General features: G+C 35.9%; 1 protein-coding gene across 2 annotated transcripts in view; it reads left to right on the forward strand.

The window, feature by feature from the left end:
• Positions 1-15985, forward strand: part of SMARCC1 (SWI/SNF related, matrix associated, actin dependent regulator of chromatin subfamily c member 1) — a 136881-nt gene that overhangs the window by 73100 nt on the left and 47796 nt on the right. For both annotated transcript variants that reach the window (XM_064496598.1, XM_031470214.2), the window contains exons 20-21: positions 6305-6563; positions 7256-7417. In XM_064496598.1, the coding sequence (XP_064352668.1) occupies positions 6305-6563; positions 7256-7417 (421 nt within the window). The remainder of the gene's footprint in view (positions 1-6304; positions 6564-7255; positions 7418-15985) is intronic.

Raw genomic sequence — 15985 nt, forward strand, 5'->3', positions numbered from 1 at the left:
TTGCAAATCCTTATATAACTAGATCTCAGAATTATTTCTGCTCTGCAGGTAGGAAAAAGAGAGTATTTGATTTCATATTTATCAACCATTTCTGAAGAAGGACCATTTGTTTTTAGCTGTAGAGCAATTGTTGTGGTAAAATGGAGACAATATGACACTACTTAGTATTTGTGGATAGAATGTGGGAGCTAAATTAGGACCAAATGAGGAAGTTTATTGTTAAATCTGTTTGAAATGCTTTTGCCTACTTGGACTAGAAAGTCTGAGTAGCAGTACATTAAACCAGCAGGACATTTGTTTTTTGTTCAACTTGATTTCTTCAGATTGGCAATTCCAAGATTCTTTACACTGCTCAATGATATCATCAGGTCCCTAGCTTTTCTCTTGTTTTGTTCCACCTTCCTTAGCTGTCCACATTGTCTCTTTGTGTGCCTGTACTACATTAAAACTTGACCACTCATAGTTTCCTAAAGGTTAGTTGCCACCTGGAATCCATTGGTCACTCTGTCACTAGTAATGGATCTTTTGTCTGTGTATGATTGCATATCTTTCATTGATAAATTGGAAAATACTGGTTTACTGAATTATGCAGATCTTTCAAATGTTGATACAGTTCATTATACAATATCAAAAAATCTTGGTAGTATTGCTACTAATCTTATTAGAAAAAGTCCTTTAAGTAGTAGGACGAGCTTATGACTGATACATATTTTGCAGAATTTTAACTTCTACTTAATCATTGGCAACAGTCTATCAGTTGTTTTCCTGGGAGTGATATTTTTGAGAATCCTTGTTCATTTTTGAGAAAATATCTGCCAGATATCTGTGTCTGTAAAACCATGGTGTATTAGCCGTTCATTCTAGTAAAAATGTTATTCAGTGAAAATAGTAGCCATGTGAGCTTGAAACTCAAATGGTTGCACAAGTGCTTTTCCTTTAGACAGCCTTCATGCTTCGAGAGTTGATATTTAGTCCTCTTCTGTACCTCACATTTCATAGCACTGCACATTAAAAACACATGGATTTAGAAACTTAGATTTAGTAAAATTAGTAATTTTTACTGTTTCATCAAGGAAATGTTTAAGTTGGCTCATTTTGCTTTTGCAAGTATGTGGCAGTGAGGAATAAAGTGACGGTTAAAATAGTCCAATGCCACTGTCTTGATTCATGCTAAGGGGCCAGTGGTCCACCCACCATTACTTTTTTACCATTGTGCATATGTCAACATAACGAAAAAGGCAGTAATGTCCTAATGCTATTCTGAAAATGATTTTGTTTCTCAGTCCCCAGATATGGTGCTCCATGGGTCTCCAGACCACACTTTGGGTTCCGCTTTCTGTGTTGCTTTAATTTGGTTTTAAAGTTGTTTCAACAATTGTGGTTCTTTCAGAAGTTTTACTGGTGTGTTTTCGTATTTTCTTCTTTACATCCCTCTTTTACTTTTCCTTGTTCTCTCTTGTCAATCTCTCTCTCTCTCTCTCTGTGTCTCTCTGGATCAAAATTCAAAAAAGATTTGTTCCTTTTGAGTTTTTACCACCAAGTTCAATTTATTCTCATCTGCCCAGTCAGTGTCAGTGATTTGCAGAGAGCTTCTTTTCTGAGCTCCTTTTTATTTATTTCAGGGCTGTTTTGTCCAGTCATATTTGCCATGGATGTTAATTTAACAGTTCTCAGTACTTGCAGGAGAACATACATAATATACTTTTGTGTTACTGTTTAGAACCTATGGGCTCTGGGGAGAAGTTTAACTGTGCAGCACAAATTGGAACAACAGTCTTTCTGTCACTTCTTTCCTTGCTTCACATTGATACTCAAAGTTTTCTCCCATTCTCCATTTAAGATTAGTGGATAGTAAACACAGACTGGAGCTGGGATGGCTGAGCTACTATTTACCCTGAACATATCCAAGAAAACCACAGTATCCTTACACAATAGTGCATTTTCTCTCCTGCAGGTGGAACCTGTACAGTCGTTGATTTTTCTTTTAAACATGCAGTTGAATCAGCAGGTGTTGTCTGTGCTTACACAAAGAAATAAAAGGCTTCCCAACAGCATTGTTTACCACTAACACCTCCTATTTTTATCATTTATCAGTAATTAATAGCTTAAGAACATGAGTCAGATGAAAAAATTTTAAACTTATAACCAAAAACAGTCAATTTCTCCCTAGTAAATAGATAAATCTGGAAAGTTCATTGGAATTTATTGTTTACCCCCCCAAATCATAACATTTTATTGGACAAGTATATCACACAGGCAGCTTCCCAAATATTTGGGGGTTTTGTTTGTTTGTTTTTTAACTTTTCAGCAAGCCTAAACCATATTTGGTTATAAGTGAATTGGGACTGTAGGAAAATAAAGGAAACCAAACCAATTAAGTTTAAACTACCTGGGTTTTCTTAAACTCTGCCTAAAGCAAGCCCCTCAGCCATGGGCGAGCGTGGCACACACCGCCTGTCCCCCTCCTGGTGCTCCACCTTCTCACCAGGGAATTAGCAAGACCACGCTGGCTGGTGAGCACACTCAGGACGAAGTGACCGTGGGACCCAGAACGTCCCAGCCTGAGACCCTTGTACCTGGGTTCACCTTCATACTGGATTATTCTTGAGAGCACCTCTTATTTTAAAAAGGCCTTATTTGATATGATTTCTTATTAAACCACAGTTCTTAATTGGAATGCTTCAGGCTGTTATCTTTGGTTGTATTCAGTTCATTGTCTTACTATAAATAATGGAAGTATAGTTACAATTTTGCAAATAACCAAAGTGGAATCTATACATTGGACAGATGAATGCAGTTTGGAAAAGATCCTTTGGTAGAGAAGAAGGATATTAGCTTAAAAAAAAAAACTGCATTAGATCAAGAAGATGAAGGCTTGTTTGAGTAAGATTTCATTCGTAAAATGTGTGAAGAATTTCAGGTATTCCATCTGAAAATGCACATCTGAAACCACAAAGACTGGTAACTCAATCCTTACGGCAGTTTGAAAATGCACTGATAGAATCAGGGTGTGCCAGAAGGAAAGAAGAGATGGTGCCATTCTATTCCATGGTGATTAAGTGGATTTTTTAAAGAGACTGTCACAATGTCTTTTAAGTCCACAGCTGATTGCAGTGTTCTTCCTGGTCATTTATAAATGTCCCTGGCTTTGAAAGTGATACAGCTTGAATCTGTGAGTGTGTTGGTTCTCCCTGGTTAACTGCAGTCATTCTAATGCCTACTCTGCTTTCTTATGCCTTGTATTTATTTTCTGTTTGATAATTAGTGGACATAAAATCTGCAAATAAGATCTGTGAGGGTTATTAATGCTTGTTTATCACTAGATACACTTCTCAGGTATTTATAGTGACTAGATTGTAGAAACAGTAGCATTCAAAGATAGTAAGCAGCATCAAAGATTTTCTTACAGTGTACGTGCACTTGATACATCTGTGATATGCAGCCCAATAAATATTTTTTCTGTGTAATTTTATTTTTTATTGAAATATTGTTGATTTACAATATTAGTTTCAGGTGTACAGCAAGGGGATGCAGTTATATATATTTTTTCAGATTATTTTTCATTATAGGTTATTATAAGATAGTGAATATAGTTCCCTGTGCTATACGTTAAATTCTTGTTGCTCATCTTCCTGTGTAATTTTGAATTATACTTTAGATGAATATGTCTTCCAATAAAAATCTTGTCATGAAGAAAAGTGCTTTTTTTTTTTTTTTTTTGTAATACAAGGTGTTTTTGGCTTTTTTTTTACCACTTGGAGTCTTGGAAAAGTCACATTCCTTTCCTAGGTTAATCATCTATGGTTAAATTCAGCAAATTTTAATGGGTACTGTGTTTCAGGCACTGTGGCTGACACTACAGATTGAGATGGCTAGGCCACAGTCTCTACAATTAAGGAATCTGTGGTCTAATGGGTGACAGAAACAGATTAAAACCCAATTTGAGGTGTACCCAGAGCACAAGACATGCACAGAGGAGTGACTGTGGATGAGATGTAATGGACAGCTTCCTGGGAACAGGATGCCTGTGTTTTGTTCTACTACATGATGTTTCTAGCACAGAACAAGCTACATAGGCACAATACTTATTTGGGGATAGTGTTTTGGGATCTGGGTATCCTGGAACATTAAAGATTAGGGAGGTGAGGTAGAAGAGGTAACAGTATCCCAGTCATGTTGGTCTTAATTCCATAAGATAATGATGAACACTGACATAGTTCTAGGCAGGAGAGAAATAGTGTCCTGTGTGAAACAGACTTCACTCTAGCAGCAGGAAGAAGAATGGATTTAAGTATGGAAGGACAGGCAATTTTAAGAATCCAGGTGAGCAGTGGAGAAGACCCTAGTGATGACAGGAGGAATGAAGATGTGTTATAGTATTATAACATGTCTCCTAATAGCTTTTCTCTGTATGTCACCCTTCCCCTCCTTCCCAACCAGTTTGTCACCATGTTCTGTTTTGAATACACCTCTTCAGTCTGCCCCTCTTATGTAATGCTACCGTCAGTTCCCAGGCTCAGAAACTCACTGCTTCTCAGCCTTGTGCTTTTCTGGATGCTGGCTCTTGCTTGAATTATGTATGACTGTTCCTTAGCTTTATTCTGGAAAAAAAACTTCTTGAACTTTCTTATTTTTCTCTGGCTGAAGGAAATGAATAAAGGAAAAAAAAACTTTTTAAAATAACAAGTTTGTTTGAAAAGGCTATACTAAAAGATGTCAAGAAAATCTCTACCCCATAATCAGAAACTTAGAACCATCTCAGTTATGTTTCTGGCCCTAGAGACCCTAGTGAGATAGATTGATTTTTATTTTTTGTTACAGTCTGGGCTTTTTTTCCTTTCCTTTCCTTTTCTTTTCTTTTCTTTTCTTTTCTTTTCTTTTCTTTTCTTTTCTTTTCTTTTCTTTTCTTTTCTTTTCTTTTCTCCTCCTCTCCCTCCCCCTCCCCCTCCTCCTCCTCCTCCTTTTTTTTTTTAAGTAGTTCCTTCTAGAACTACCCAAAGCCACTGACTGTCCAGAGGAAACCCAGAACTAGCCTTGTTTTTCAAGGGATTTAATGGGTAAGGCAGTTTGCTGGCTTGGATTTTGAAGAGTCCTCCGCCACTCCAGTCAGAAAGAAAGCCTGGAGCAGCAGTTGGAGCCCAGGGTTAAGAGTTCACTGAGGGAATGAACATGGAGAGAATCATCATCACAGCGAACTCATCTTAACACTGTAGATCAGCAAGTCAGGCTCTGGGGTAGGGTTGCCCTGCCACTGCTGACATTGGAGCCAGATGGGGGTTTTTTTGTTGTGGGGGCTCTTAACGTGCATGTAGAGTGCTTAACAGCATCCATGGCCGCTACCCACTAGATGCCAGTAGCACCTCCCCATTTACGTCAACCAAAAATGTCTCCAGACATTACTGTGTCCCCAAGGAGGCTCAGTTGCCCCTGGTTGAAAATCATGGCTCTAGAGAGGGAGTATGTGAGAGTAGCAACTCCAGTTAGCTACCAAACATCTTTTTACCCAGTTCATTCCTTGACTTTCTCAGCACCATATATTTCTGGTTTTCTTCATAGTATTCTATTCCTCTCCCCCATGGAGACTGCTTTTACTATATTTGTTGGAGTTTTTCAGCATTTTCTGTGAGAAGTTAATAGATTTGAACACTAGAACTGTATATGCCTTATAAATTGTAGTATCTGTTTCTTAATTTCTAGAAAAAAAAGTTTGTAGTTTGAATGGGATTGCACTGAATCTGTAGTTCAATTTGAAAAGAATTGGTATCTTAACAATATTGAGACTTCTAATGAATGAACACGTGTATCTCTTCATTTATTTAGGTCTTTGGTTTCTCAGCATGCTTAATTTTTTCTAGCATATTGATCTTACACATTCGTCAATCTCTTCATTCCTAAGTATTTCATTTTTGTGCTGTTTTAAATACTTTTCCCCAATTTAAAAGTTTTCATTGCTAGTATATATAGAACTATAGTTGAGTTTTTCTATTATCCTTCTAACCTGTGACCTTGCTAAACTTTTTAGTTTAATAACTTTTTTGTAGATTCTTCAGGATTTTCTATATAAACAGCCATGTGTATAGTAATAAAAACTAATTGTTCGTTTTCCCTTCTAATTTGCATGCCTTTTATTTTTCTTGACTGAGAATTTAATAATGAAAGCAATCAAATCAACCTTTTATCTTATGTACAGTATAACTATTTTCGTTACCATTTTTAAAGCCTGTCTAAAGAATGAGCTTCTGATGTCATTATCTGTTACTTCCTTGTTACCTGATATTAAAGTTCCTGTTGTTTTCTATCGTAGGCCCTGGAGATGTATAAGGATGATTGGAACAAAGTGTCAGAACACGTTGGAAGTCGCACTCAGGATGAATGCATCCTCCACTTTCTGAGGCTTCCCATTGAGGACCCATACCTTGAAAATTCAGATGCTTCTCTGGGGCCCCTGGCCTACCAGCCTGTCCCCTTCAGTCAGTCAGGAAACCCGGTCATGAGCACTGTTGCTTTTTTGGCATCTGTGGTGGATCCTCGTGTGGCATCTGCCGCAGCAAAAGCGGCTTTGGGTATGGACTTTTAAGCCATCTCCCCAGCATAACAATTTTATGTAACGGTTTAATATTTTGCCTTCATGTTAACCTTACCTCATATTTTAATGTTATCAGCAGTTGCATTCATTTCAGTTATATAAATAACAAAAAATCAGATATTACCTCTTAAAGAATACCATGTTACATTTTAAACTAAAGCGCTTAAAATACAAGGTTTTTAAACTAAGAGCATTTATTAAGAATTGGAGGGACAAAACTGGAGTTTTTAATGGTATGTTTTGTGATGTGGAATTTGATATCACTGGCAAAAGGAGTCATTTAACATTCTTAGGTCATATTCTAACTAGAACTTTCTCACACCATAGAACTCTTTGTTGACTTTTTGGTTGTTTAATCCTTGTTTTTTGACTATCAATCTAACCAGCAGAGTTAGATAAAATTTGGACTGCAGTTTCGATTGTTAGTGACAGAAATGTAAAGATCTCTCTAATTAATTTAGCCAGAGACGTAGTTCTGTAGTATATTTCATTACTGCCCATCATTATCTCCTATGGCCCTCTTGTTTCTGGGATAGTTCAGACTGAGTCCCCAGGAAGGTCACTAGGTCACTACACACAATACGCTAATGTGTGTCAGATTTCCTAGTTCACATTGAAGCAAGTATTTGTGCAAAACCAGGTCACTGTTCCATTTTTGTTCTTCAACAGAGGAGTTTTCTCGAGTCCGGGAGGAGGTACCATTGGAACTGGTTGAAGCTCATGTCAAGAAAGTACAGGAAGCAGCACGAGCCTCTGGGAAAGTGGATCCCACCTATGGCCTGGAGAGCAGCTGCATTGCTGGCACGGGGCCCGATGAGCCAGAGAAGCTTGGTGAGTCACTTCTGGCCAAGGGCAAGGTTAATAGATGCTACATTTTCCTGTTGGCTTGATGAAATAACTTGGTTTGCTTGCACTCAAAAGTGAGTACAATGATTAGTACAAACGTTTTTCTTAAAACATTAATGTGTGATTCTCTTATCTCTTCCTTTTGTGATAGAATTTTTAAAATTACCTCATAACTTAATATCATAGTTGTGAGCATTTTTAGATCTAGTTTTTAAGCATATAGACATAAAAACAGAAAAATGATTTTCATGGTTATTTTAATTTATATGTTGCTGAGTAGGTTTAGGTTTATTGTTATTTTGGATTATTTTTAAGTTGAAGTAAAATTAATAAAACATAAAATTCTCCATTTTAAACACTTTAATTTGTATAATCTTGTGGCTTCTAGTAAATTCACCATGTTATACATCCATCACCACTATCTAATTCCAGAACATTTTCATCACCCCCCAAAAAAATCTCATACCAATTAAGCAGTCATTTCCCATTCTTCCTCTCCTCAGCCCTGCAAACCACTCATCTGCTTTCCATCTCTGTGGATTTGCCTGTTCTGGACATTTCCACATGTAGAAGTGTACTATATGTGGCCTTTTGTGTCTGACTTCTTTGACTTGGCGTAATGTTCCAAAGTTCATCCATGCTGTAGTACAATTAAGTACTTAATTTCTTTCTCTGCTGAATAATATTCTTGAGTGATATGCCACATTTTACTAATCCATTAGTTGGTTTGTGGATATTTGCATTGTTTTCATTTTTTCACTATTTTGAATAATGCTGTTATGAACATTCATGTACAAGTTACTTGGTGAACATAGGTTTTTTGCTTCCTGGATAACTAAGAGTGCAATTGCTTGATCATATGGTAATTCTATATTTAACTTTTTGAGAAATTACCCAACTATTTTCACAGTGGTTTTACCATTTTGTTTCCAGCAACATATGAAAGTTCTGATTTCTCCACATCCTCGCCAACACTTACTTTCCCCTTCTCTTTTTTTAAATATCTAGCCTAGTTGGGTGTGAAGTGGTATCTCATTGTGATTTATATTTGCATTCAGTTTGGGGAGTATTAACATCTCAATATTAAGTCTTCCAATCAATGAACATTAGAATGTTTTTCCACTTAATTAAGTCTTCTTTAATTTCTTTAAAATACTTTGAAGTTTTTAGTCTTGGATTTCCTTTGTTAAATATTTTCCTTTGTATTTCATTCTTTTGAATGTTGTAAATGAAATTGTTTTCCTGATCTTAAGGGGAAAGCTTTTGGCATTTTATCATTAGTATGATGTTATGTACTGGATTTTTCTAGATTCCTTTTATCAATTTTAGGAAGTTCCCTTCTATTTCTAGTTTGTTGAGTATTTTGTCATGAAAATGTGTTGGATTAGCTGCTTTTAATGCATCAATTGAGATGATTGTGTGGTGTTTTTACTTTATTCTATAAATAGGTTGTGTTACATTAATTGATTCCTGCCTGTTGAACAACTTTTGCATTTTGGGATAAATCCCACTTAGTCAGTGTGAATAATCCATTTAATTCTATTGGCTTAGGTTTACTGGTAATTTGTTTAAAAGATTTTTGCATCTGTATTCATAAGGGATATTGATTAATACTTTTAATTTTTTGTGGTATTTTCAGTTTTGGTATCATGGTAATGCTGACCTCAAAGAATGAGTTAGAAATTGTTCTTTCTTTTTGGGGGGGAAGAGTTTGAGAGGTATTGATGTTCATTTTTCTTTGAATGTTTGATAGAATTTCATGTGTGAAGCCATCAAGTCCTGGGCTGCCCCCCACCCCCCTTTTTTTTTATTTTTTGACTGCTGATTTAATTTGTTTATGTGCTATAAGTCTATTTAGATTTTCTGTTTCTTTTTGAGATGGTTTTGGCAGGTAGTGTCTTTCTGGCAATTTGTAATTATCTAATTTGTGAGTTCTCAAATCATAAAACCAAAAGTAGAAACAACTCAAATGGATAAGCAAAATGTTGTATACCATGGGAATATTACTCAACCATGAAGTGGAATGAAGTATTAACATGCCACATCATTGGAGGAACCTTGAAAACATTATGGTGGGTGAAAGAAGCCAGTGAAAAAAGACAATATGTAATTCCAATTATGTGAAATGTCCTAAACAGGCAGATCTATGGAGACTGAAAGTAAATTAATGGTTGCTTAGGGCTAGGAGGGGTGAGGGTAAAGGGAAATGATTGCTAAAGAGTATGGAGTTTCTCTTTGAGGTGATAAAAATATTTTAAAATTTACTTTGGTGGTGGTTGCACATATCTGGGAATATACTAAAATTCATTGAATTGTATTCTTTTAATGGATTGATCATATGGTATGTGAATTATATTTTGGTACAGCTGTTTTCTAAAAACGTCATAATGTTCTTTTATATTCATTTTTATTTCTGTAAGATTAGTAGTTTCCCCATTTTCACTCGTGATTATAGTAATTTGGTCCACCCCTCCTTTATCAATTTAAATAAAGACTTGGCAGTTTAATCTTTTCAGAGAACCAACTTTGATTTTGGTGATTCTGTTCTTGTTTTTTCTAGTTTATCTTCACTCTGATCTTTATTCCTTCCTTCCTTCTGCTTGCTTTTGGTTAGGTTTACTCTTTCTTTCATAATGCCTTAAGTTGGAAGTTTGGATATTGATTTGAGGTCTTTTCTTTATTAATGTAGATAATGCAGACTTTCATAGCTATATACATCTCCCTCTCAGCACTCCTTTTGCTGCATAAGTTTTGATATATTTTATTTTTGTTTTTGTTCTTCTCAAAGTATTTTCTAATTTCCCTTATGATTTCTTTGACCCACTGGCTGTTGAAGAGTATATTGTTTAAAGGGAAGGTATAGCTGAAGTGGTAGAGCACTTGCCTGCATACACAGGGTCCTGAGTTCAATCCCCAATACTTCATTTAAAAATAAATAAATAAGTAAACATATACATTCTGTGTATGCTTGGTGTGTCTGGTTTATTAGTGGTGTTCAAGTTGTCAACTTTATGGTTTTTTTTTTTCTGGTTGTCCTGTCTTTTGGAAGTGATATCTTGAAATCTCCAACTACTATTGTTTAACTGTATTTCTTCCCTCAATTCTTCTGGTTTTTGCTCCATATGTTTTGAGTCTCTGTTGTTAGTTGCATACATAATTATTATATCTTTTTGATATATAATGATTTTCAGTATATGGTGTCCTTGTTTTTCTCTTGTAACTTTTTTTGTCTAAAAGTCTTTTGTCTGATATTAGCATAACACTCCATCTCTCTTACATATACTGTGTTTTCATGGAATATCTTTTTTCATTGATTTACTTGCAGTTTATTTGTGTCTTTGGATCTAAACTGGGTCTGTCTCTCTCTCTCTCTCTTTTTTTTTAAATTTTTTGGGAGATGGTGATTAGGTTTGTTTGTTTATTTTTGGAGGAGGCACTGGGAATTGAACCTAGGACCTTGTGAATGCTAAGCATGCTCTCTACCACTTGAACTATACCCTTCCGACTAAACTGGGTCTCTTATAAATAGCATATTGTTTTTTGGACTTTAGGATTTTGCAGACATGATTCTACTTTTGGTTCTGCTCTGTGTAACCACAGAAGTTTAAAAGGCTATTTACCTTCATTAGCTCTGAATTCTCTCATCTGTAACAAGAAAGAGATGATTAGATACTCTATAATGTGTTGTTTAGCTATGCCAGTCTGTGATACTGGGCAAAAAACATTTTTGCTAGTAAGGACTTTATCTATTTTTGTTTAATTGATCTTGAAGAGGAGTAAAATTTTAATATAGTAGCTTCATAAGCAATACTTGACTTCTCAAAATGGAACTGTTCCTGTATGTTATAAGAGGGTAATTTTCACACCAAGGTAAAAATACTGTTTTATATACAGTTATCAGTAGAGTATTCCCAATGTTTGTTACAGTGTTCACTAATTTTTTCATTGTGAAGCAGTTTCTGATGAATAGCTCAATCTAAAGATTTATTCCTATCATCTTGCCTAACAGTTCTGTCTTTATCTCAGTTGTATGAAGTTTATATAATCTATTCTTCAACTGTAGTAATTTTCTTTTGTCTCTTGTATTTATTCTTATAGGATAAAGGTAATATGACATAAAAATTTAAATTGCCAGCCAGTACACCATAGATGATACCATCTGAACCCCTGGTGTTCTGTTCTAGGTGGTTTGAGTAGATATCATTCTGGTCTCTTCTAGCCTAGTCTTTTGGTTTCTATGAGTTTGCATAGGGCTACCCCTGTGTTTTCTCTGCTTTCTTTAAAGTGTCAACCTAGCAGTTTCATTTTGCAGGTATGGAAACAAATTTTCAGATTAATCAAACCTCTCACTGTAACCTTCAGAATGAATTGTTGACCTAACTGTTCTTAATATTGGCTACTAATCCAGAGTACCAAGCCTTAGAATTAAAAAGTATCCACAGTATTTCTTAGTTTCACTTACTTTCCTTTCTCTTAGATGGAGACTAAAATTAGCAAGCCAAGCCACATCTCTGTTGCTTTTTGGTGATTCTGCACCATGATGAGGCAGTGCCCAGCTCAGGCCAGGAAAACCTGGGCCTATTGAGTGCCTGGGAAAGGTCTTCCTTTCCCCATTTTGTGTGTGTGTGTGTGTGTGTGTTTCATTTGTAGGGTCTTTTGGTTCCCTGTGGTCATAGAATTGAAAAGGATTGGCAAAGCTTTCTTACTTGATTCAAAGAAGTTTCTGTACTTTGGAAAATCAGGGAAATGTTTTTACATGTAAAATCTTTTTTAAAATTTTTGGTAGATGATACCATAGAGCATTAGTGGTTAAGAAACAGGTTGCAAAGTTGGCCATTTCTAGTTTAGTGGGATTTAAAAGAGAACCAAAAAAATTTAGGAACCTTAGTCCTGTGGTGCTAGATTTTCCTGATTCATTAGTGAATGTGTGGTTTCCACAGTTTGCAAAGCTTGGATCAGACTGCTGCAGGAAGCATTGGCGGCTACAAAGGGTGATTCTTTGAATAGCATGAACAGTAAATTTCGTTCATATTATCTGGAGGTAGGCTATCAGGTAACCTCTCTGAAGTACGGTGTATACTCACCAGTTGCAGCAACAGAATTTGGCTCCTTTCCGTTTAGTAAGGGTTAAGGAAAATACTAGCATAATATGAATTTCTGAATGAGTTGTGAACAGACTTCTGTAACTAATGCTGGCCCATTATATATTATAGTTAAAGTGATTTATATTGAGCTGTGACTAACAGCATAAATTAGGAAACAGCAAATGGTACTCCCCATGGAATTGGCTCAGCAGAATTGCAGTGGGGAGTCAATAGTTACCTCCTATCTTTCTGACCTGCATTCCAAGTTTGAGTTCAAAGACAGGAGTGTCAGATTTACATTTAAACTTAACACTTTGTATTACAAAAATAATGCCTTATCACCTAGAGTACAGATTTGAAATAAAATCTTGTAGGTTTTCCTTATCAAGATAATCTCATACTAGGGTGGCAGATTTATTGTGATAATTTACCATGTTATACTGGTAACTTACATGTATGGTAGAATAATAATTAGGGGGAAAAAAAGTAAGTTTCCTTATGAAATAAAAGACTTTGGATTTTTCTCATTAACCTATCTAACTTTTTATTGTGGATTTAGGGGGCAGTATTTGGTGAAATAAAAGTTAAGATAGATGAACGCTAGGCCTGAAATACCTCTTATTTTCATTTATTAGACTTCTCATGGGAATTATTTAGGAAATAAGTGTTAGCTTATCAGAAGGAATTTCTTCAATTTATCCTCTACTGATTTCTCTAAATTTGTATGGTATTTTGTTTTTGTTTGGCCAGATACCATTCTAGGAAGAGATAAAGTAGTAGTGATACTTGAGACTTACTTTTTTTTTTTTACTTGAAAATATTATGAGGTTTCATTTGCCTGAGTTACAGGGGGAGATGGAAGCAGTTAAGACAAAAGAAATGAAAAACGTTTTTTAAACACTGCTTAGAAATTATTGGAAACCAACAGTTCTTTCGTAGTAGTCATCTGTCACACATTATGTAGGTGTTTTCTGTTTCGTCATTTGAGGTTCTTTTCAGGACAGCCATTTGGAGGAAGTGGCATCTTTTTTTTTTTTTTTTTTTTTTTTTTTTTTTTTAATAAAGCAGGGAAACTAAGGTATTGGCAGGTTACATTGGCACACTTGTAAGAATCTCTAGCCCCAAAGCTCAACCTCTTTTTGCTGTAGCACAGTGCCAGGAGTTAAACACATAGCTATGCCTGTTTATTTTTCATTCATTGAACAAGGATCATTAAGGGCTTACTAGCTCCATTGTACCATACTGCCTTATATTCTATGGCCAATGTGATACGAAAAGACCCAGACCTTCCCAAAAGCCTCGGGTCTACATAAGGGGACAGGCAGATACACGGGGAAGAGTGGCTGTGGATGATTCATCTATACAAGATTAAGTGCTGAGAAATGCACAGCAAAATTCAGTGTGATTTAGTGTATGAATACACTATATAAGCATTCTTGGATGGGAAATCAGTTTTAAGTTAGATTGCTTTTGTTTTTCCTTTTAACGCATAAGTGTAAATAAGACTAAATAAGGTTGTGTTATTATAACAGTTCATTGTGTTCGAGGTACTCGGATCCTGGTGAAGGAAGCTGATCAGAATCCCTGCCCTTGTGGACTTTATATTTTAGAGGTGGGAGGTGGACAGGAGTCTAATATGTAAAACTTAGGATGTATGAATTAAATGTAAATATGTAGAAAGAATATATTGGCTAGTAGCTGGTATGGTGTAAAATAGAGCAGGGATCTGTGGATGAGAATGAAGTGTGAGGAATTAGAATTTTAAATGGTCAGGTAATGTCTCTCCAAGAAAGTACGGTTGAACTATAAACTAAGATTTAAGTGGAAGGCAAGAAAGGGAACCATGTAGATATCTAAGGTTAAAGGGTTCCAGGTATTGGGGACAGCCAGTCTACAGGCGCCTGGACAGGAGCTGCCTGGCATAGTTGAGGAACAGCAAGGGGAATCATGAACAAGTAGCTGGACTGCAGGGCAGAAGAGGTTGAGGGAGATTATGAGGGGCCTTGTGGGCTGTTGTAAAGTTTGTGTTTACTCTGAGGTGGAGCCTAACAAGGGGTTTAAGCAGAAGAGTGTCAAGGTCTAACCTATATTTTTTAAAGTTTTATTCTAAGTATTAGATTGAGAATAGACCTCATTTAGGAATTAGTAAATTGATTTATTTTTCAGATAACTTACGTAATATGTTTGAATATTAAAGTTTTTTTTCACTTTATCACTAAGGCTTTTAAGGAGCTTCATTAAAAAATTTTTTACTTGACCTGGAGACGAAACAAAATAGTCTTTCTGATAACCTGTTTACTTGTAGCCAAACATACTGAACTGTTGATAGGATATCACAGTGAAATCTCATATGCCTGCCAGTTAGGTTCCTTTTTGTCATTTTTATCTATCTAGGAATTTTTTTAAAGTTTTCATTTTATTATTTTTGGTGAATTAGTTCAAAGTAAGTTGTAGACATCATGATTCTTTGCACCCCCTAAATAATTCAATGTGCATCTCCTAAGAATAAAGACATTCTGCTACGTAAATGTCATAATACAGTAACTTAGCACCTTCTAGGTCATCAGCCCTTCCCCCCAGAGAGCTGAAATATGCATGTATATTCAAGGGCCAGTCAGGAGTCTGTCAAAGACTTATTATTATACCCTCCACTTGTATTTCCTGACCTCAAGCACTGGGTTTTGTTTCTGTTTTTATTTTGCTACTGAATAGATTTACTGTCTGTATCTTAATTCTGGTTTAGAGAAGTTTGAGAGGTTGAGTTCACTGATGCTTTTTGCTTATAATTAACCATGCTTTTAGGGAAATTGAATCACAAACAGAATGTTTAGAAAAAAATCTTTTTTATGTCAATGAGTGGATTGTCCACCGAGCTCCTTAACTTCTCGTGGAATACAGGAGTCTGAGGAGTGCGTCTCAAGCCGTTTGTCACAGCTCTGTGTAGAAGAACCCAACTCATCAGTCTGAGTTCTCAGGAAGGTTAAGATCTAGTCTCTAGTCCATCAGGAGATTAAGAAGAGCATCCTGACAATAATAGTACTGAAAAGGTCACTTTCTGGAAACATAAAGCCCAGAAATAACTGTTGCAGTTCTTGCCTCAGATACTATTCATAGCATTTAAACATAGCATATAAATAGCCTCATTCTTCTCACACTGAGGATTCCCATAACATTTTTTAAATCGGATACTTATAAAACACCAATGTGTGAAAATATGCAAGGCTAGTGAACCTAACAAAACAGTGGATCATTATTTGATCTTTAGACCGTGTCATGTGGAGTGTGCTTCTCTTTTTGTCACTGTTACATTTGAAGGGCTCTTTCAGATCTATTTCAAGAGGCATTGAAATATAGATTCAAACTTCTGAGCATCTCATAATGGGACATTTAACCTCCAAGGACTAGCTAGGATTTAAGGGACTTGCCTACTGGCTAATATTTACTAGATGGTAGGATGTGAATTTTGAGG

This window comes from Camelus dromedarius, chromosome 17, assembly GCF_036321535.1.
Source record: "Camelus dromedarius isolate mCamDro1 chromosome 17, mCamDro1.pat, whole genome shotgun sequence".
Taxonomy (NCBI): domain Eukaryota; kingdom Metazoa; phylum Chordata; class Mammalia; order Artiodactyla; family Camelidae; genus Camelus; species Camelus dromedarius.